At 32.0% G+C, this 22,934-nt stretch overlaps 3 protein-coding genes across 6 annotated transcripts; 2 read left to right on the top strand and 1 right to left on the bottom strand.

Moving 5' to 3' along the window:
* The first annotated feature begins 1,554 nt into the window (after positions 1–1,554).
* LOC128176497 (dynein axonemal assembly factor 10-like) lies at positions 1,555–6,713 on the top strand. Its single transcript, XM_052842889.1, has 8 exons — positions 1,555–1,822; positions 3,771–3,871; positions 4,344–4,474; positions 4,824–4,925; positions 5,062–5,177; positions 5,311–5,445; positions 5,637–5,737; positions 6,128–6,713. Exons 1-8 carry the CDS (start codon positions 1,649–1,651, stop codon positions 6,333–6,335), a joined length of 1,068 nt encoding a protein of 355 aa, XP_052698849.1. The 5' UTR covers positions 1,555–1,648; the 3' UTR covers positions 6,336–6,713.
* Positions 6,714–7,178: 465 nt separating this feature from the next.
* Positions 7,179–10,942, bottom strand: LOC128176499 (EF-hand calcium-binding domain-containing protein 11-like). 4 transcript variants are annotated; one of them, XR_008242790.1, is made up of 6 exons: positions 10,737–10,942; positions 10,513–10,608; positions 9,086–9,140; positions 8,846–8,947; positions 7,634–7,799; positions 7,179–7,283 (listed from the first exon to the last, which is right to left on the bottom strand). XR_008242790.1 is itself a non-coding variant. In XM_052842892.1 (6 exons), the coding sequence occupies exons 1-5, from the start codon at positions 10,833–10,835 to the stop codon at positions 7,687–7,689; spliced, it is 465 nt and encodes a 154-aa protein (XP_052698852.1). In that variant the 5' UTR covers positions 10,836–10,942; the 3' UTR covers positions 7,179–7,283; positions 7,664–7,686. The 4 variants fall into 4 exon arrangements, 3 of the variants coding, with proteins under 3 accessions (XP_052698852.1, XP_052698851.1, XP_052698854.1); XM_052842892.1 differs by having other exon boundaries at positions 7,664–7,799; XM_052842891.1 differs by having other exon boundaries at positions 7,709–7,799.
* Positions 10,943–10,985: 43 nt separating this feature from the next.
* LOC128176494 (F-box only protein 11-like) lies at positions 10,986–22,447 on the top strand. Its single transcript, XM_052842883.1, has 18 exons — positions 10,986–11,187; positions 11,606–11,764; positions 12,116–12,263; positions 12,441–12,570; positions 12,711–12,800; positions 13,327–13,569; positions 14,828–14,939; positions 15,053–15,159; positions 15,259–15,396; positions 15,774–15,991; positions 16,737–16,822; positions 17,110–17,204; positions 17,354–17,476; positions 17,709–17,794; positions 17,940–18,160; positions 18,371–18,589; positions 18,833–18,941; positions 19,328–22,447. The coding sequence occupies exons 1-18, from the start codon at positions 11,088–11,090 to the stop codon at positions 19,554–19,556; spliced, it is 2,613 nt and encodes an 870-aa protein (XP_052698843.1). The 5' UTR covers positions 10,986–11,087; the 3' UTR covers positions 19,557–22,447.
* Positions 22,448–22,934: the final 487 nt, after the last annotated feature.

Genomic DNA, 22,934 nt, shown 5'->3' with positions numbered 1-22,934 from the left:
CCCAAATGGACCCAAATGGAACGTAAAATGACCAAAATGAACCCAAATGGAGCCCAAATGGACCCAAATGGAAACCCAAATGGAAACAAATGGACCCAAATGGAAACTCAAATGGAAACAAATGGAAATTGAATGGCATAATTGAAGATTTAATTTAATGAAGAATCAATAAATATGAATTCTAAAACGACAATTTTCTTGTGTTGTTAATGCTATTTTATTGATATATGAATTTCTATATAACTGTTAATATAACTGTTGATATATAACCATTTCGAGATGCCTTTTTAATTATAACAATATAATTCAAATATTTATTTTCGATATTGGAAGATAAAGTACCACAGTTGTCTTCTAAATATAGATGTATATAAGTTAGTTAGATGGCAAATTCTTGTTATGCACGTTAAATAATTAAAGTTCTGTTTGGTTGTTTCTTCTAATAGGACATTTAATATTGTTATACTTTCATCAATTCATGTTAAATACTGAAATTTGATTGCTTTAGACGCAGTTCATAATCCATTCTATTACCCTCAGCGTTAGCAACGCACTAAGCAACGGGTAACATTAAAAATTGTTACATGCGCGAAAATTATGCGCGTACGGTTCGCCGTAGAATTCACGTTATTCCTATGTAAAAGCAGTTAAGTTTTCTTTAAAATTAAGACATTCAGTATAACAAAATAAATAGTGCCTGTTTGGTAGGATAACAGTTGAAATTGACACCCCTCAAAAACCATTGTCAACCTCCGCTTCGCGTCGGTTGACAATGGTTTTTGAGGGGTGTCAATTTCAACTGTTACCCTCCCAAACAGGCACTATTTATATAAAAAAGTAGCTCAAACCAATCATGTAGTGCATGTTTTTTTATGTTTTTTGTTTGCTTATACATGTACAGTATGTGGTTCATTTTCCATGCATCAAATTTTGAATTACTTTTTTGATTTTTGATCGATGTTTGGGCTGAAATTTTTTTTAAGGTCATTTGAAATTCTAAGTAACTATTAATTGTTAGAAAATACATATTTTATTTTTTAAACATAAAAATCTTTTTTTGCTCGGAAATTATAATTTTTATGTTTAATTTTTCAAATTATTTTTTTGGCTTTAAATATTTTTATTTTAAAATTATGGCTCTTATTGGGATGGCCTCAACGTGGCAAGAGCTGGGCAACGTTATACTACTTATAACGGCTAACAATCTAATAAATAGATTCGAAAAAAATATTTAAATTATGTATTTAAATCATGAAACTAATTGATAAGGCTACATTATCAAATTCTTTTTTCCATTTGGTCATAAATTGTTGTTTTATTTGAAATTTTTTCAATTATAAAAACCCATTATATTTAAAATAATGATTGAAATTATTAAATAAAATCTTCAATTATGCCATTCAATTTCCATTTGGGTTTCCATTTGGGTGCATTTGTTTCCATTTGGGTCCATTTGGTTTCCATTTGGGCTCCATTTGGGTCATTTTACGTTCCATTTGGGTCCATTTGGGTAAATCGACGCACCGACTCTTTTCTTTTAAAAAGTTACGAAAAGTCTCAACTTCCGGTTGTATTCCAGAATAGTCCTTATATACTTGTTTATTCACGTTGTTAGGTTGATTGATGTACCACATTACCCTGAAGAGAAATGGATAAGCCACAAATTATTGCCCACATTGAGAAATCTTTGGATTATACTTTGTTTGATACGAAATGGATACCGTGTAGTGCAAAGTTTGTAGTATTGGGAAGCCATGCCAGGGGAACCGGTGCTATACAAATATATGAATTGTCACATGGGCAGATAAATTGTGTGAAAGAGGTAAAATAATGAATTTTCACTCTTGTTAACATAAAATTTGCATCATAAGGTAATAAAAATGTTGATGTCTAAGGAATTTTATTACTGTATGACTGAATGTTTGCTGTGTGACATTTATGAATATAACAAGTCAATATATAGGCAATATTGTATATTAAAAGTTATCGGGTTTGTTTACCCCATCTACCTGTTCACCTGAGTCCGTTTGCCCAGAGTGCGTTCGCTGTAATTATCATTCCCTCTAATTTTGGTTCGCCTAAACCTTGTTCACTCTACCTAAACCTCGTTAATAAACCACATCATTTTAAGGAGACATACTGCGCATGGTATTAAAAAGAGACTTGAAAAAATATTCCGATCGGGTTTGGTATTTTTATACTACTCATAAATGTGTAAACTTTCAGAAAATTACAAATTTCTCGGTGAAATCTGATTATTTCATTAAAATTATTAATTAGGTATAACGGTATATACTCGCAACGTGTTACGGGGTTCAGCCTCTATTTTATTACGCATGCGTATTTACTGTAAACAAAACACATGCAGGGCTTGCAAAGATTCTCCTGGCCATGTTTGTTGGTAGAAATATGTCTTCTATACTTCTCCAAGGTAATCATTGTAAAATGTTCAAAGTTTTAAAAAAACCTCAATTATGATTTTGTAACCATGTATTTTACATTTTTATTATAGGAGTTGACTGCATCCTAAATTCTTTTTTGTAAGTGAGGCCCCTTTAGGGGTTATTTGACATATTTATGTCTGTTCATTTTAAAATGAACCAAAATTGGTAAACCATCAATAGATTATCGAGAAAGTGATGATGTGATGATGTAGTCAGGCGAAGATCTTGTAGTTTTCAGCACATGTCAACTACTGTTAATCAAAATCCACGTGGTACAAATAAAAGATATGAGATTAATCAGGTTTGTACGATTCTTAAATTTCAGCTCATAATTACATTAATTAGGTACGTGAAAGGGATTTTTATCTAATTCAACTGTTACAATTAATTAATGTTATTTCTTATTTCCTAATGATACAATGGGTAAATCTGAAGTTATCAACACATGTGTTTTCAGCTGTAATGTCTCTTAAAGATAACAATCTTTATTTTGTAAACTTTTTTTACTTTCTAAATGATAAATCATATTATACGTTTTTATCACATTTATTCCTGCAAAAAGACATAATTAGTCTAATTGTTCAATTTTAATGCTAAAATTACAGATAACTGTCTTGCTGATTTATTCATGATTAATTTTCTTGATGTTTTTAAACAATTAATTAATGAAATTGAGACATTAATTAGTAGGTCAGCAGCGGATTAGCACTTACCTGAGCACAACATAATCTGTTGATTGCTAAATGAGATATATATATGTATACTAGATGGAACATGAAACTGTATCAAACTACTGTGAACCATATTAAATATATAATTGTAAGTCACGGTAAGTCCGACGATTGTAACGTTATCAGGTCAGTCATTTGGTTGTTATTATTATGTAAAGGTCCTATTATACTGTTGTTTTGTATAATTATATAATTATATACTGTAGATTCCTTATTAACTGCGAGGAATTAATATCTGCGTAAAATCACAAGAAGCACCCTTCGCGGATTTTAAAATCTCACTATTATTTCCTAAGAGTTGAAAACTGTAAGAAATAAGGATGGAAATTCAGTGTTCGCGAATTTATATTCTTGCAGTTTGATCCGAAACCGCTAGAACGCGGAATTAAGTACTTGCGTAATATAAGGAATTTACAGTATCTATTTATAATGTTAAAATGATCAGAATACAAAAAACATACAACTATATTAACTCTGTATTAAAATAAGGCGAATGGACCATGGGCGAATGGAATTAAGGGCGAACGGAAACTAGGGCGAACAAACTTACATTCATATAATATAGACATATGAAGAGCACAACTTTCTATTACAGATTGAAAAGGCAAAGGCCCTTAAATGTGGAACATTTGGTGCATCAAGTTTACAGCAACGATACCTTGCTACGGGAGATTTTGATGGCAGAATGCAGATATGGTATGTAATAAAGCAGCCATTTTTTTGTTGAATAAAATGAGTACAATATCTGAATATTAAGCAGAGATAGATAATTTGCTAAAGATAGTAGAAGTAGGCCAACAGTTACCGGTATATCAGTTGATATAAACAGTCTTAAATAGTCCTGGGCAAGTAAAATCTTTGTGAGCAATTGAAACTTTGAAAATTTGATTGAATTAGTTTGAAAATCAATTATCCAAAGAGCAAGTAGACTTTAAGGTTAATCTATATCCTTGTAGGCAATGTAATATCTAACATGACTAAAGACAAATTTCTGTAGTATTTCATACTGTTTTTTAAAGAATGAATTCTTTATGATCAATTTCCATAACTTACAAATGAATCATTCATTTTCCCTTAAATATCACTTTAACCAAAAGATTCAAATTAGTATACTTTTAGGGGTAGACATGTATGAATTTCAGTTTCGATTTTATTTGACTGTTCTCAGGAACCTTGAAACCCCAGAACTACCAGTGTATTCTGTCCATGGCCATAAAGAAATAATCAACACTATTGATGGAGTAGGAGGTCTGGGAATAGGAGAGGGTGCCCCAGAAATTGTCACGGGAAGCAGAGATGGTAAAATCTTACCTTTGATTTATCTTTTAAGTTTTAAAAATATTATAACTGAAATTCCAACTACTGTACTGTAACAGAAGATTCCTAATTAAACGTGAGGATTAAAAATCCGTGTAAAATTGCGAGGAGCTCCCTTTAAAATCTCGCCTTTTTTGATAGGAGTTGAGTACTATAAGAATAAAGGTAAAATTCAGTGTTCGCGATTTTATATTCCCGCGATTTGATCCAAAATGATGGGATCGCGGAATTAAGTACTCGTGTCAAATAAGGAATTTACGGTAACTTGATATGAAGTAGAAATGGATCACAGATTAAGGAAATGTAAATTATGTTTACATTTATTCTTTAGGGGCTGTTAAGGTTTGGGACCCTCGTCAAAAGAATGACCCCGTTGCAACAATGGAACCTGGTGAAGGGGAGACAAAAAGAGACTGCTGGGCTGTTGCTTTTGGTAGGACATTTTTAACCTATCATCCTTTATACATGTGCATTGCATTTACTGTTAACTATTATTGTCTGTCAATGTTTATGTCTGAACTGGTACAATAAAATTAATCATTCACAAAATGAACTTAAATCTTTTCTAGGCCATGCATACAACAAACATGACAGATGTGTAGGGGCTGGCTATGACAATGGTGATATTAAATTGTTTGATCTGAGAAACATGTCTCTTCGATGGGAAACTAACATCAAGAATGGGGTATGTCATTTTAGCTTTCTTTTAGAATACCTTATGTCAAAGTTTATCTTTATTCTCTACATTATAATTACTAAGCAAAGTATGACATTCTTTTTTTATAATTTAAAAAAAAAACATATTTGTTTCCAATTAGGTATGTGGACTTGAATTTGACAGAAAAGATATTAGCATGAACAAGCTAGTTGCTACTTCGCTTGAAGCAAAATTCCATTGCTTTGACATGAGAACCCAACACCCTACAAAAGGTTTTGCATCAGTCTCAGAGAAGGTATGTTTCCTTTCGCAAATAAAGAAAATTCAGTGTATTTTATATACCTGGTAATACTTCAATTGACTTTCTTTCTCTCATATTACTTTTTCTATGTATATGAATAATACTTCTGGTATTTTGACAGTGGAATTTGTTTTTATGCATTAATTGAATTGAATAAATGTAATATTTTCAATTTTCTCTCTAAGGCACACAAATCAACCACAGTTTGGGGAGCCCGACATCTACCCCAAAACAGGGATGTTTTCATGACTTTGGGAGGAAATGGCTCATTGTATCTGTGGAAGTAGTAAGTTCTACTGTATTCTAGTAATATGAAATGCGTTACAGGGAGACAACTCTGAAAAACTACTAAACTGACTACATGTATATAAATTAAGCCTGCTTGTATTAGTAATTTTTGGGACATGGAAAACATGTACGTAAATTTTAACATTTTTTTTTTATAAATTCATGTTTGAAAGAAAATAAGTAATAAGAGTAGAGAAGTTCCAAAAAATCTTTTTCTTTACATTAACAGTTTTATCTTCTTTTGATTTTAAGGAAAAAGAGCTGTATTTGATAGTCCTTTGAAAGCTCATACATATATGTAATGCTTTTCTTAGAAGACCCCATTTTGCAAAATGCCACATGTATATATAAAGTACATGTACTAGTATAATTGTGCATATCATTGCAGCAATTACCCCACACAGAGAGTGAAACAGGATGAAGACAAACAGGATATGGGGGTGGCAGGAACCCTCAGTCTGTTACAGAATGTCACGCTGTCCACCCAGCCCATCAACGCCTTGGACTGGAGTCCAGACAAAGAGGGACTCTGTGTGTGTTCAGCGTTTGATCAGACTGTTAGAGTCCTCATCGTGACAAAGTTAAACAGGATCTGATTAATCAATGAATGAGGAGGAATCTTTTATTTGTCATTGGCCCAGATGTGTTCTGTGATGGTGCAGCGTGACAAAAATCGGATATGAAGTGAAGAAAATGATATCCTTACAGGATTTTCCTTTTTCTTGTACATGTAATAAGTTTTTATTTGGCTGTGGCAAGAAAAATAAGTTATGCAAGGTGAAGAAATCTTGATCTTGCTCTGCTGAACAATTCTGTGATCTACACATGACTTGTGTGTGGTATTAGTGTGAAAGGATGATGAAAGTGAATTTGTTGAATTTTGATTTTTTTTTCATCATTTATTGAATACAAAATGCAATGTGTATTCCATACAAAAATATTTTAACAAGATTTCATTTTTTTTTTTTTTTTTACCATTTATTGATATTTTATTTTATAAATTATTGGATTAAAAAGTGTTATGTGTTGTATGTCTCTTTACTATTAGTATTAACTCACCTATTGGCAAACTTATACATTTAACATGTAAATCTAGACACTTATGATAGCATTTACATAAATCTGTATCTACATATACACCCCTTTTATCATCAGAATTTATTAAAGGAGTATTAATAAGGAATCATTCTTTGAGTAGTATAAGGTGTTCAAATATGGTCGGGGAGGATCAAATCCAATAAAGCTCAAAGGGCTATATGAGAGATTTGATCATGCTTGACCATATTTGATCACCTCATACTATTCAAAGAATGATTCCTTATTACTTATATAATTTTCAGCAATTGTACAATTATATTTTAAAATAGTCATTGATAAAATGTATTGAACAACATATAACAAAATTGCTTTGTAGTGTTATCACGGAAAGAAAAACAACATTGGAAATATAAATATATATTTATATGTGAGATTTTGTGTCGTATTTCATCATAAAATCAAAGTCTTTGTAACTTATTCGTCCATCACCATCTCGATCCAACTCTCTGAAAACAAACAGAAAATGCTTGTAAATATCAATGGCAGGTACCATACATGCATTTCCAGTAATAAGCATTTGCTACCTGAGTAATTCATTTATTGAGTACTAAGAATAATAGCTTAGTTAGAGGAAAGAAAAATAATCATGTAATAGAGCAATTTTTTAAATGCTGCAACTAACCAAATCCCCAACATACTCCAATATATAATGATAAGAATACATGCACAATGCTTAATTTATCACTGTTACTTTATTTGTTTCTTTTCACCACTTTTCTCCTTTTCCATACACGGCTATTTTTTCTGGACATTTAATAATATTTCAAAACTAATAACTGCCCCCAATGATTCATACATTGAATAAAAGGTAATTTTTTTCCTTCACATTTTGAAGTGCTGGTGTTGCATCTAAAAGTGTAGTCCCCCATACCTGAAACAGGTTTGCACAGTGTGGTTAGGGATGTGTGGGGCCACTTGACTAAAAGCTCTCTGCAAATCCTCAACAGATAAAAATCCTCTACCTATATAGAAAGAGATATTCACATTAATTTCTACTCTTGAATCATTACATGCAAAAAATGGGCAAGTAAGATGGTGCCAGTGCTTCCTGGTTCAATCAAAACACAATGCTGAATTTTAAATACATGTACTAATATTCCTTATTTTACATGAGTACTTATTTCCCCGATTCTGCTTTTTGGAATAAAGAATCGCAAGTTTTAATTTTTTGTTTTTAATTTCATATTGTTCAAAATTGTCTGAAAAATAAAAGCAAGATTTTTAAATCTCTGAAGGTAAAGCTTAATGCAACTTAACGTGGATATTAATTACTTGTGTTCATAAGGAACCTACAGTGCTGTGTTGTACATAATTTGATTTAAATTTACTGCTTTGTAATAGTTGATTTAATGCAAAAGTAAAATTTTCAAACATAGTTGGTGTGAATAATATTTGACAAATGTTAAACAAACACAGAGAAAAAGAAACATTGTTTTTGTGGTATCAAAAGCTAAACCTTAAGAAAACTTCATTCTTTTAATATATGGGCGTATATCATTTTTGATTCTACAACCACCAAGCCACAAAAGTCTCCGAAATTGCCAAACATGTACATGAACAATACTCTAGCTGTTCACAAGTGATATTCTCAAAACATTCAATAGAAAATTATTTTTCTCATCATTTATAACAAAAAAGTACTGTAGATTCCTTATTTTACGCAACTTAATTCGGCGATTCATCAGTGTTGCATCAAATCACAAGAATATATAGTCATGGATGCCAACCTTTTATCATAGTTTCATTAAGTTTACATCTGTCAAACAAAATAAAAGCCACTTCCCATGATTTTACATGTAGGTGAAAATTAATTCCTCACATTTAATTAGGAACCATCAGTATCATGAGTCTTTGTTGTTGTTTTTTGTTTTTTCATACACTATCACCTTGATCATTGGTCACCATGTATAAAATTTCAATCTTAAAAAATTTAATATTCTTCAATGGGAGCATAAAAATGAAAAAAAAAAAAGTATATAGGATAAAATTCTATTCATTTCAAACTTACAGTTTGTGTCAAATACCATAAACGTATGTCTTGTATTTTCATCTTCATCTGCTGCAACCAATTTATCTGACATGATGATCATATAATTTTCCAGAGAAAGTCCTAAATAAAATGTATAATTTTGATTTTCAGTATAACTGTTACATCAAATAATGTGTATCTTAATTTGCAAATGTGTGTACCTGGTCCAGTAATATCAATATTGGTACCCTAGCTAATCTATCATACACATGTACTTACCAATAACACTGTTGAACCTGGTTCCATAATTGTTCATGATCTGGTCCACTTCATACTAATAAACAAATTAATTTCAATGTGTGTACTATGCTTAATATTTTTCATCTCAAAAAAATATTTTTTTTTTCAACTAAAATTTATAGAAATTTGGAATACTGTTTATGGCTTTAGTATATATTTTAATCTAGGTAATGTCATATATGTGATTATGATCTGAAATAAATTATTAGTTCAAACTGATTAATAAAAATAATTATGTAAAGGATATAAGCCAAAAACTGTCCATTCTGTGAGAGAAAGAATTGATCGAGGCCCGAAGGGCCGAGATTAGTTCTTTCTCTCACAGAATGGACAGTTTGAGGCTTATATCCGACTTAAAACATTCTCCTCTTTTGTTTTAAGAATGGACTTCAACATGTACACCAGTAGACAATGAAAATAGAGCTATTTATAACCACCCCTAACAAAAATGCAGTCCTGAGTAGAATTCTGTTTCTATTGTCTACTTAGTGGACAGGTACAGGTGACTTTTTAGGTATAACTTGAACTGCATGATTTTTCATTCATTCACACAACTTGTGTTTTAGAATTGAGATGTCTTCCTCTGATGGAGAAAGCATTTTCTAAAAATAACTGAGTCAAAATGCAAGGATGATTATAAAAATCATCCAAACAGGGATGGTGTTCTAAGTGACATTCTAGATATGGAGGCTAAGCCAGATTTTGATTAAATTCAGAACTGTGTCTTTTCTGATATCTCTGATAAAGATATGATTAACGCCAGTCAAGAGGTAGAGAGCAATAATAGCTTTTTAAAACCTCTGAATCAGCAGGATTTGGATGACTTAATACGGAGTGGTTTATCTAAGAAAACGGAGGCAAAGTCAAATCTGGATTTTCCTGATTCCACACATGTATACAACTGCATTTGGATTATTTTCCACTCATGTACCAGTGCATTTGAATTATTTTACAGAGTTGTGTCAATTCATTTGGATTATTATACTAGTATTTCAAAGCATGCTTAATTAAATTTCATTTTGTTCTCAGATGTATGGCTTTGCATGGTATTTGTTTTCTTACACGTCACCTGTACCTGTCCAATAAGTTTACAATTACTATCCATTATTTTTCACTGGGCAGATTTCACTGTCCATTCTTTAAAATAATGGACAGTTTTTAAACTTATTGGACACTTACAGGTAACTTTTTGGATTTGTTTTCAAATCTACAAGTACTTTATGCTATATAATAGTTTAAAATAACAAAGGATTTCATAACGAAAATGTTTTAATCAAGATTAAAGAAAACATTTTCCAACAGTGTAAATAGCTAAATGATAGTGATAAATATAGCATATGCTCAATTGATCTAAAGCTGGCCATCATTATTATTGTTGACATAAGTGTAGTTAGCAAGGTAAATACCTTTGAGGGTTTATACCCAAACAATTCAGCTATTGCCACCTTGACATCCTCTCTTGTCAGGAAACCTTTGTTCCTATCATCTGCCTCATGAAAAACCTAGAGGGTAAATAACCATGTTAACAATTACAATCAATCAATCATAAACTCCTAGAGCCTGTATTGACATTTTATACATGTATCGTATTACTATAAGCAAAACTGCTGGTTCTGCAGGTATAGCTTACAACTGAGAGTAGATGTTTGTCTTCTTTCGTTATGGACCTTTTTATTTTGCTATAGCCATAAGAACCAAGCTGAAATCCCGTGGAAGTACTCATTTTCATAAACAATGTTCTATTGGCTGGCACGGCATTTTCAAAGACATTGGACAGAAATGTATGCAAGTCCTGTCTAGTCACATTGGCTTGTTTTGGATCCCGTTATCGCGGAAGTAAAGTCTGATTGGCCAATGACATCACGTGATAAATGTAATTAACAGCCATTCAGACTGGAATAAAATTCAATATGGCTGCGTGAATTATGTTTTTATTTTCGAGTTAGTAATTTTGGGGACAAGAGTTAGATTTAATTGCCCCATGATGCCTAGCTACACTAGCAGAACAACAAGAAGTAATACCAGAAGGTTACGGAAGCGTTCAAACGTAAAACAGACCGATTCTAATCGAAACAGTAGTGGTAAGTGGAGTGGGTCATTGTGTGGAATGTGCATAAACAACAAAAAATAATAGACCTTACATTTTTTGTTGCCTAGAGAAGTTTATTGGTTCTAAAGTGCGAAAGATCTTTGTTAATTCTTCAAGTAATTGATTATAATATATTATAACTTTTTGCTAGACAAATGCGGTATATTTTCTTGATCTTCATAAATGGCGACACATGCATGTGTACAGACTATATGGGCCGATAATAAAATATTCAGTTACTCATGTGTTATATTTTATGTATTTTATAACACACAATCACAGAGAATGTTGAAAAACTGTATGAAAAATAATCTGTTTTTGCAATTTAACCATGTAAACATTTATGATAATCCACATAATGTCAATAATATTCACAGCATCATTATAGATTGTATTGTTATTTTTTGTAGAAAGTGCAAGCTCAAGAAGTAGTGATGAAGAACAAGGAGAAAGCAGTTATAGTACACGATATTACTTGAGAAAGCGCCAAACAGACTACGGCTCATCAAATGATGAAAACCAGTCCAAACGAAGGAGAAAGCTGTCTTCTAAATCTTCATCATGCAAAGGTACATACTGGTTGGTGCAATGCCTATTAAAAACCAAAGTTGAACTTGATAAAAATCTTATTTGTTAGTTTGAATTAGAAAAATTTCTTCCAGCGATATTTGCATATTGTTAAAATATTTTTATTAAGAGACAGTTTGTGGTAATTATTCAGGTAAATCGTCAGTTTACATAAATGATGTGTACAGCACTAAATATTGTACAGTAGGCCTAAGTGTTTGATATGCATCAGGATGCAAATTTTTGGGAATTAACTTGGTATCCACAAACTCAAATATCTTCTCAGTTGATTTAATGTTAAAAATGCAATTATTGACTGCATATTAAGGTAACAATATCTTGCTTTTTATTAGGAAGTCCAATTGGTGCCCAGTACCTTCAAGAAGAATTACCAGATGAAGTTTTAATTAAGATTTTTAGCTATTTGTATGAGTATGACTTATGCAGAGCAGCATGTGTCTGTAAAAGGTTCAAGACCATTGCAGATGATCCTGGACTATGGTAAATCAGTCTTCTTTTATTTTTCAATTAATTTTGATTTCAAATCAGAATATCTCTAGACAATATACTTTCTGACAACCTAACTTTAGAAACAGCTTTTGAGCTACATGTAAAAAGAAAATATCGTCATAAATATTTTCAATCTGTTATATGATGAATCAACACTGTTATTTATAGGAAAAAAATCTACCAAGATGTGTTTGAATATGACTACCCTTTGATGAATCCTGAAGCTAGAGTTTTTCAGTTCATTCAACCTGATGAGAATGAATATGAAAACCAGTGGAAAGAGAGCTTCAAGCAATTGGTATACTAACTAGAATTTTAAAGATAAATATGTTTGTGTTTATATTATAATTATAAGTTGTTTCGTACATAGTGTATTTAAATGCATAAGGATTTTAATGGTATTTGTGTTAACTTTATATATTTTATTTTTTGTTACAGCACAAAGGAATTCATGTGAGACAAGGATATGATGATGCTTACAACTCCAATTACAGACAAGACAGAAGGCTTAAAGGAAGAGATATAAGAGTAAGTTTTCAAAATAATTGATTGGTCCATGATAAAACTATTTTAACAAGGCCTTGGACGTAATTATCTATTTGTTGCATCAAGACAAGTTAAAAATGATGCTGGTTTCAAGTGAAATATACACCAATTGCCTAGTCTTAGCTCAAAAGCCAGACAAATCTTGTTGATTTCAAAGAGCAATGGCTGAGTGGCCTTCAATGAAATAGACAGGCCTGCATCACATTGCTGTTAGTCACCAACCACCCAAAGTCCAAGCTCCTGTTAAAATGGTTCTAATATATGTGCAACCTTTGTGATATTTTTTTCAATCAAAGAAAACAGATAAAAAATATATATTATATGTTTTAATGAATTTTGCAATTATATTTAAGTTTCAAAATATCCGTGGATTAAAATCATGCACATAAATTATATCATGAAAATGAGTTGGAAAAATATTAAATGCTGGAAACCCTTTTTGATTGTCAAATAATATTGACCAAAATCAAGAGTGAATTTGATTTGATTTGCTAAATTTTGTTTCCAGTGTTATGACTCCATTGAGCGTGCCTATAGTTTTGTGGATTCAGAGGATATGGACAATGCCATTATATTTATTCACTCTGGAATGTACTTAACAGAGTATCTATTTGTGGACACTAATGTGATTATGATAGGTGCTGCCCCAGGCAATGTGATAGACAACGTGATTATTGAGAGAGGAACAGAATCCACCATTACATTCGTGGAAGGAGCAAAGGAGGCCTATTTAGGATATGTTACGTTAAAGGTATCTGTTTTGGATATATGTCGTTTTTTAACCAAAGTCAAAGGTTGATTGCAGCTGCTTTGCCTTTGGTATGTATCTGTGGCTTCTGTAATAACTTTTAAGAAAATTTGGAAACATTAAATGAGAGTGCTGGAGAACCATGTCAAATTTCCGCTCATACGTTGGGACACTCATGACTGTTTTTAGTATCTCTGCACGAAAAAAGAATATCAAGAGAAACGTGTCCTTGGTTACCAGTTAACTTGGTTATTTACTTAATGCTAGCATACCAATGTTCATGAAGTTTTATGTTTGAAAATTGATATAATGATCTAGTTTTGTATACTGTTGCCTGGTAACTGATGATAAAATTATATAATACTGCTTGGAATGGATTTAGATAATGGATATAATTATTCTCCCAGATATTAAGTGTATATCTGTTTATGCAGTAATCTCAGTATTTTATAGATGATAAGTTGTCCATAGCAACCTGTAACATAACTAGATTTTAATAGACGTGAAAGCAACCAATCATCAATCACTAGAAGAATATTACTAGTTTATAAATTGATTATCAGTTTAAGCAGAACCCAATGTACCTATAAAACATTGTCTATTAAAGCAGTTCGGACTGTGAATATGTCACTGTGTCTAATAGATAGCTGATACACATCCAGATAATCCTGATTGATCCATCAAGCTAATGTTCTTGACTGGAACACTGAATTGACTTATCTTTGGATTTCTCATTGGATCTCTAAAATGTTTTTTAAAAAAATCCTATTTTGACCTGCCTTTATCATCAATTATAATATTATATATTATTACAATTATAATCAGATCAGTTCAATTGTTATTTTTTTTCTTGTTCTTAATCATGGTCTGATGAAAACATTTTACCTGATTACTTTTGGGAAAACATTGTAATAGCATGAGGTTGCAGTCTAAGCTGGTTGGACTTCATGTATTGTCATTGTAATTAATGTAATTTTGAAAAACAATTGCAAGCGACAACCTTACAACCTCAAAATGAATACTCTCATGGATATTATGCTATCGAGTGTAAAAAAGATCTGTGAAAATTTTTGTACTTCAATGTTTTATGTGTATGATTATTGATATCAATTTTCATCACGTTTATTTTTATCAAAATTATTTTCATAAGCAGAATATTCATGCCAAAATTACAAAATTCCAAATGTAGTATAAATTTTTTTGCCTAGCATATTAAGGAAAAGCAGATGTGATGTAACATTTGACCATTTCCTACTTTCAGTTTACCCCCGACTTAACAATGGCTATGACACACCATAAGCACTATGCCTTGGAAGTAACAGAAAATTGCTCTCCAACCATAGATCATTGCCGGATCAAGAGTACTTCAGTCGGTAAGTCACCATCAGAAATATACGATTCATAGGCCATGGTATCACCTTGTTATTGGCACTGAAAAACACAGAGCTTTTTGCTATGAATTGACTTCGTGTTTCTCTGTTTGTAGTGGGTTCTGCAGTCTGTGTGTCAGGTGTAGGAGCCGATCCAATCATCAAACACTGCAAGATCAAAGACTGTGAAAACGTTGGCCTATTTGTCACAGATTATGCACAGGTTTGTGGACACCTCATTCCCTCTGTTGTAAAGTATATTCAGCAGAATGTAAGGTACTGATTATTTTACAAAGTATCAAAATTTTGACTTTTAATATAGGGACAATATGAGGACAATGAGATCAGTGGCAATGCTCTGGCAGGAATCTGGGTCAAGAACCACTCCAACCCCATAATGAGGCGGAACCACATTCACCATGGAAGAGATGTAGGGATCTTCACATTTGATAATGGTTTGGTAAGTAGATTTGTTGTCTCAATATAGTTGAAGGATGTTGATAGAAGACAAAAAATAGGGGTATACAATAATATACCAGTGATATGGGGATACAATAATATACCAGTGATAAAGATTAACATTTTGTTGTAAATTTTTGTTTCATTAAACTCAAGGGTTTATAGTGTAATTTATTTTAAGGATCGTGTTGTTTTAAAATATGTTAGTTTCAGTGCAATTCTGGTGTATACTCATGTAATTCTTATAAAATCCATAAAACTGTTATCTATCTCAAGTTTAAAGTTACTTTTAGAAAAATTACAAATGTGCATGAGAATTTTTCTTGATTAAAATGTAATTCTTTCATAAATGTTTTAAACTTATTTATTTCAATTCAGGGTTACTTTGAGGAAAATGATATTCACAACAACAGGATAGCAGGGTTCGAGGTGAAGGCGGGAGCCAACCCCACCGTTGTCCGATGTGAAATCCACCACGGTCAGACGGGCGGGGTCTATGTCCATGAGAATGGGCGGGGTCAGTTCATAGAGAACAAAATCCACTCCAACAACTTCGCTGGAGTGTGGATCACGTCCAACAGTGATCCTACTATAAGGTATGTGTAACAATGAATGATGAATTAAACGTGATTTACTTTTCACATTAATTTGGTTGTTCATGTATGAAAATGTAAACAAAAAATTGCTTGTGTTGTGATTGAAGGAAAGATGTACAGTAGAACTCGATTATAGCGAAGTCCTAAGGATGAATGGATTTACTTCGTTATAACTGTAATTCGTTATATCCTTGTAAAGAATTGGTAATAATATTTATAGCGAATTCACTATATACATGTTTTCTTTCACCAGACTATAATTTTTGCTAATTGAGTCTAAAACTTAAAAAAAAACAACATTACTTTGATACCTTGAATAATTGGGTTGTGAATTGAATATATTATATGAAAATAAAATCATTCAAACTGTTATTTTAAATAGCAGTGCAAACTTTTTAAACTGTGAAGAAATTCGTTATAAAAGTGTTAAATTTCGTTATCATTCATCGCTACGGGACTCAAAATCAGTTTGCTGTATCCGTAAATTCGTTATATCCGAATTAGTTATAACCGTAAGATTTTGCCAAAATTTGTTAGGTATTTTACTGGGGACTCAAAAACACTTCACTATATCCGTGTTTGTACTAAACAAGTTTTACTGTATATGCTTTACTGATACGGCCAATTTGTTAAAGTTTTTATTTTTTTAAAAGTCTTGTTTTAATTCCAAAACAAACAAAAAAAATTTGGAATATTGGATTGCATTGTTCATCTTGTTATAAGCATGTGTTTGTTGTTTTTTTAGGAAAAATGAAATTTTCAATGGGCACCAAGGAGGGGTGTACATCTTTGGTGAAGGGAGAGGTCTAATCGAGCATAATAATATTTATGGTGAGAATATGGTTGAAAGATCGATTTTAAGCATTGTTTTTTATACACTTCACCATGAAATGGCCAAAGTCTGTACTTTCTTACCAGTCGCTCCAAATAGCAACTCTCTAAACTTTTTGTTTTTGAAACAAAAAGTTACAGATTATTTGTAAATGAGTTTGTACGTTGCAGCATATTTATATCCCATGGAAATTTTTAAATGTCAAAGATGTTTCATTCATACTTTTGCAATTTCTAATGAGGAGTTTTTCTTTTGTGTGTCATGAATGTAAACATTTTTTTTACAGGAAATGCATTAGCCGGAATTCAAATTCGAACCAACAGTAACCCTATTGTACGACATAATAAAATTCACCATGGCCAACATGGAGGAATCTATGTTGTAAGTTGTCACACTTTAAATATTAATTTGTTAAAATCAAAGAAAGTATTAAAGATGTAAAAAGAAAAAAAGCATTCTTTTTCAAATGTATATGAGTTTTTTTCTGGGGGTTTTTTCTGGTTATTTTTATGTTTGTTTCTCATATACAGCATGAGAAAGGTCAAGGTTTGATAGAAGAAAATGAGGTGTACTCTAACACGTTAGCAGGGGTTTGGATCACAACAGGAAGTACTCCTGTGCTACGCAAGAACCGGATCCACAGCGGCAAACAGGTATGAATCCATAAATTGAAAATGCAAATTATCTTCATTTTACTACGTCATTGGACAGTGCAAATTGATCTTTAGAGGCAAAGTTGAAAGAAAAATATTTCACTCTTATGGCCCTTTTCTAATCCCTTGCTAAAGTTGCAATAACATTTATTTCGTTAGATTAATAGTACTTAATTATGAGAAATTTAATTTGAACACTTCTAAATTTATGCAATTGATTTCCATGTTCTAGGTTGGAGTTTATTTTTATGACAACGGACATGGAGTTCTAGAAGATAATGATATTTTCAACCATTTGTACTCGGGAGTGCAGATTAGGTAAGGGGAAAAATTCAATTTTCTGTTTGACTTCTCTGAGTATTCCATTCTTTGTTCAAATCTTAAAAAATACCTTTATATGAAATGTATGATAACATTAGTAATTTTGATTCATGAATTAACAATTTATATTATTTATTTTCAGAACTGGCAGTAATCCTTTGATCCGAAGAAACAAAATTTGGGGAGGGCAAAATGGGGGCATTTTGGTATACAACAGTGGGTTGGGGATGATTGAACGGAATGAAATATTCGACAATGCCATGGCAGGTGTCTGGATCAAGACGGACAGCAACCCACTTCTGCGTGGAAACAAGATTCATGACGGTCGGGATGGTGGAGTCTGTATCTTCAGTGGGGGGAAGGGTAAGCTCTCATCAATATTGAGAAATATGTAAGACTGTGAGAATTTATGACTATTAGTGAATTGAGTACATAATTGTAACATGAATGTCAGAAGCAATCTGAGTATGATTCCTTTTGCAGGCTAACCTCACATATTTTCTTTAATCAGTGGCTTTATTGAAACTGCGTTTTTTCAAAATCATCTTTCCAACTATTTGTTGTATATTGCAGGAATCCTAGAAGAAAATGATATATTTAGAAATGCCCAGGCTGGTGTTTTGATAAGTACAAGTAGTCATCCCATGTTACGGCGCAATCGTATCTTTGACGGTAATGCAGCAGGGGTGGAAATTACAAACAACGCTACAGCAACGTTAGAAGGAAACAAGATCTTCAATAACAAGTTTGGAGGATTGTGCCTAGCAAGTGGAGTCCATCCCAAACAAAAAGGTACATGATTTTTAAAGATTTTGATTGAATTTTATTAGTATATTGGTAAACATTTTTGATATCAACAATAAAGTTTTCAATGGATCCAAAATAAATTTTGTAAAAAACCCCACAGATTTTGACAATCATAAAAATTTATTTTTTTATACAATTTGAATTGAATGTGATAAACACAGCATTTTGTGAAATTGGTATTTACTGTGTACTTTTATCAGATTTAGTAAAAATTACCAAATGTTGTAGATAACATAATAACGGGAAATCACAACATGGTACAGAAGGCTGTGTCCACAGGCCAGTGTCTCTACAAAATCTCCAGCTACACCAGCTTCCCCATGCATGATTTCTATAGGTAAGGAAAGAGTCTGGGAAGTTTATGTTCATGCTCAAATCAATATGATTGCTTTCAAAAGAAATATTATGAATCTGAACTCTTTCATAATATGGAGGTGGTAAGATACCTATTTTACCACGTGTAATTTTGTGTATACGAGTTGTTTTTACTGCGAGAATTGAGGTCAAAGGCCATAATTTAATGCTTTGTAACATTTGTAGTTCTTAAAGCTGAAAGGCAAACATGAACGTGCATCAATTAAGACTATATATATACAACATACATATAACTTTGAAAATTCCCTGATTTTCATTCATATTTAGCACTTGAAGTGTTTGAAGAGCTTGATAACTGATTAGTTTATTAATATGAATTACTAACATCCAGTTTAATTGCTATTTCAGGTGTCAGACCTGCAACACAACAGAGAGGAATGCCATTTGTGTGAACTGTATAAAAAACTGCCATGCTGGACATGTAGTGGAATTCATTCGACATGACCGGTTTTTCTGTGACTGTGGGGCGGGGACTCTAAATAACTGTTGCCAGTTACAGGGCGAGCCCACCCAAGATACGGACACGCTTTATGATTCTGCTGCTCCCATGGAAACGCACACCTTGCGGGTCAACTAAATCTGTGTCAAATTTGTGCTGATCTTTGTTTTCATCAGAATGAGGCCAAAGTTCACTTCCGTAAAAAAATGTTTTATTGTGTTGTTCCTGCTAGAGTGTGTGCTTTGCATATGCTACACCTGGCAATTATTTGTTATTTATTTATGACTCAACTGTGACCAAAGAAATCGAGAGTTTTGTAAAAACCGTTTTTTGTAAAGTAGAGGATTAACTGAAAAGAATTGCATATTAGGCTTGTTGTCAAGTTTAAGAAGTTTCTATTTTCAGTGTTTGTGGGCTAGAAAAATATTCTTTTAAATTCTATAAGCATGAAAAACGGACACTTTTTATTTTTTTGTAAAGAAAAGTATAGGCAGTTTTGAATTGAATAGACTTTGCACACGGGTTGTGAATCTCAAGAGTTAATCTCCTGTATCATTGAAATGTTTCCATATTTTTTAATATAATAACCACTCAACTTATGATAAAGATGTTTTTAGCTGTATGTTTAAGTATCATTTTCTCCATTGATATTTTTTTTAACATTTCAACGTAAAAGAAAAATTATGGTAAATTTACTTTATCACTCCATGGAAATTATGTGAAAGGTCATTTTTACAGAGATTTATCTTGTTTATCTATAAATATTATGAAAACAGTGTTTTAAAGACGATGTGATCAATAACGCACACTTCACTATACAGTAAATTTAAAGTATTTGTTTTCCACCAGATTTTGGCCAGTTTTACATGCAATTCTAGTCTGCTATGGAAAATTGTAGTGCATTGTACTTAAAAATAATGGAGGAAAAGGTATCAAATGAAAATTCCAAAATTATTCTTTTTAATACAGTGTATCTGAAATAACTTGGTTGGTCTAAAAACCTCTTTGTGCTTCCCCAATCTCGAGCAATGTTCCAATACTCAGATTGCTCAGTAAATTTGAAAGACAAAATTCTCCCAAGGATTGTTAAAGATATTTTTGCTAAAAGTGCAATAATTTTTTATTAAGCACTGTGACCAAATGATTCTTAGATTTTTTTTTATAACAGAAACCTTTCCTATATCAATCTTTTATTACATTTCCAGACCACTTCCATATTTTGATTTTATTTTGTTATTTAACAACTGCTAATTTCATAATACATGAGATGTAGATCATCAAGAGGACATGTTATGACAACTTCTAAAGTTGCTTTTATCAAAAAGGTGTTTTTTTTTCTTTTATCTCTGGTGAATGTAGTTTTGACAAGTGAAATACAATATGAACCTGCACTGTTTGTGGCATACATGTATTTTTCATGTTGAAAATTTGGGGTGAGAGATTGCACTTCTGTGAAGTTCAAAAAACCAGATATATTCATACAACCTGTTTGTCAATATTTGAAGGCATTAATTAATATTTTGAGCTATGTATGTAATGATGTACATAGCCAGTGTGTATTGTGTGTTTATTTGTATATAAGTTAATGAATACCTCATTTTTCTACCTTGCTTGCCTTCTTTTTTTTTTTTCTTTTTTTTTTTTGAATCTTAATACCTGTATTGAGTGAGCCTTAATTTTTTTTCTGTGACAGTGGTATTTGTAGGCGGAAAGTTATATTTTCTTGATTTGCATTTAAAACTTGATCACTGTCTTTCATCTATTCCCATTTTATGAGTTTCAATTTCTTTGTAATAAAACTTAAACTTGTTCTTGCAATAATACACAGAGCCAAGATTAAGCAATAATACAGGAAGTATGAAATTTGATCATTGGAAAACTTTCAAAAATGTAAAAATTCTTCCAGTACATTTTGGATGTTTTTGTTTCAAAAAAGATAACTTTTGTTCTGAGCTATAAATAGGAACCTGCATTTTATTAAAGAAAACAGGTTAAAAACATGCAATAATCCTAAATTCTTAAAAATTAAATCTTTAACTTTGTTTCTTTTCTGTGTGAATCAGGACCCACTGCCCATCCCCACCCCCCAACTTTCCTTCTTGTCCCCCTGCCCCCCTCTGTTGCCCCTCCCCTATAATGTGTCTTCACTCCATCTCTCCATCCCATGTTTCAGGTGATATTACAAGTCATTGCCATGCTGTGTCGAGTTCCTTGTTGAATGTAGGTGATATATTTTCATGTTTATTGTTATATACACACGTTTGTTTGATGTGGATGTCTGTCTGTCTGTTTTAACACACTAAATAGTGCATCAGAGATAACTACGATAGTTGACCCATACATTTTACATCACGTTGTATGTATATATTATATAACTGTTTTGTTATAGAGAGAGACCTTTACAGAGTGTCATACAGAACCTGTTTTTCTGTAGCTTGTTACATATCTATATAATTAGAGGTTTTATTATTATAATTCTGGATGCTGTCGCGTCAGATTTTTAATCACTCTTACCACTTTTGTTCTGAAGTTTTGTATGTATGTGTGACTTAACCTCCACCCACCCTTATCCTACCTTGCTTCCCATTCACTTTATAAAGATAAAAGAATTTACACAACACCATTGTTAGCCTCAATTTTTTATGTAAAAAAAAACCCACCATGTTTTTTTTTTATTATTTAGGTTTTGGCGATCGTAGAATATTGATTTTGTGTACCTAACCTTGTTTCTGTGTCCAAAAGTAGAATACTGCTTTAATAACGCAACACCCCTCCATTTTGTTCTGCATGCACCGGATTCTTAATAAGTTATCTGCTACTTCTGTATTTTATTCATCCATAATTTGTGTGATATAGAATGAACACATAGCATCTGTGAATGTTGTTTAAATGTTTATTGCAAAGTATATATGGGACACCGCATTTATGATGTCATCCATGGCGATTGTTTTCTTTTTTATATGATACATAACATCCACTTATAGATATGAAATGTCAAATAAAAAAGTCTAATGGAACAGAAATGAAAATTATCGTTTTCTATCACTTCAACATTTCAATTCAGAACGTTTGACCTTTTTGAAGACATACCAAATTTACTGGAGAAATAAACATCTCGAGTGACAAAGGTACAGAGTATCTCAGAATAGCTGATACCATTTTCTCTTTGAATAACCCTTGATTAAAATTATTTACCTAAAAAACAAATGCATTTTTATAAATGTATTAAAAGTAAATTTTTATTCCACAAATTTCGGAAACAGAAGTCTTTGACAAAGTAGACGCTGTTTATTACAAACACAACAAATTTATAGAGAGTGCTCCAAAAGACGCCCTTTTTGCCAATGACAACGTCATGTCGTTGAGTATATTTCCTCACAACAGCCACTATACGGATCCCATTTTTCTCACATCTTCTCACAATTTAAAGAATATGTTGTTTGTTGAGTTCTCCCCCCCCCCCCCCCATTTTGACCCAATTCCCTTGATCTCTCCGGAAAAATTTATTCGTTTCTA

The sequence above is a fragment of the Crassostrea angulata genome, chromosome 3, assembly GCF_025612915.1.
Source record: "Crassostrea angulata isolate pt1a10 chromosome 3, ASM2561291v2, whole genome shotgun sequence".
Taxonomy (NCBI): Eukaryota; Metazoa; Mollusca; class Bivalvia; order Ostreida; family Ostreidae; genus Magallana; species Magallana angulata.
The sequence above is the reverse complement of the archived record's forward strand: the minus strand, read 5'-3'. Positions and strand labels throughout refer to the sequence as shown.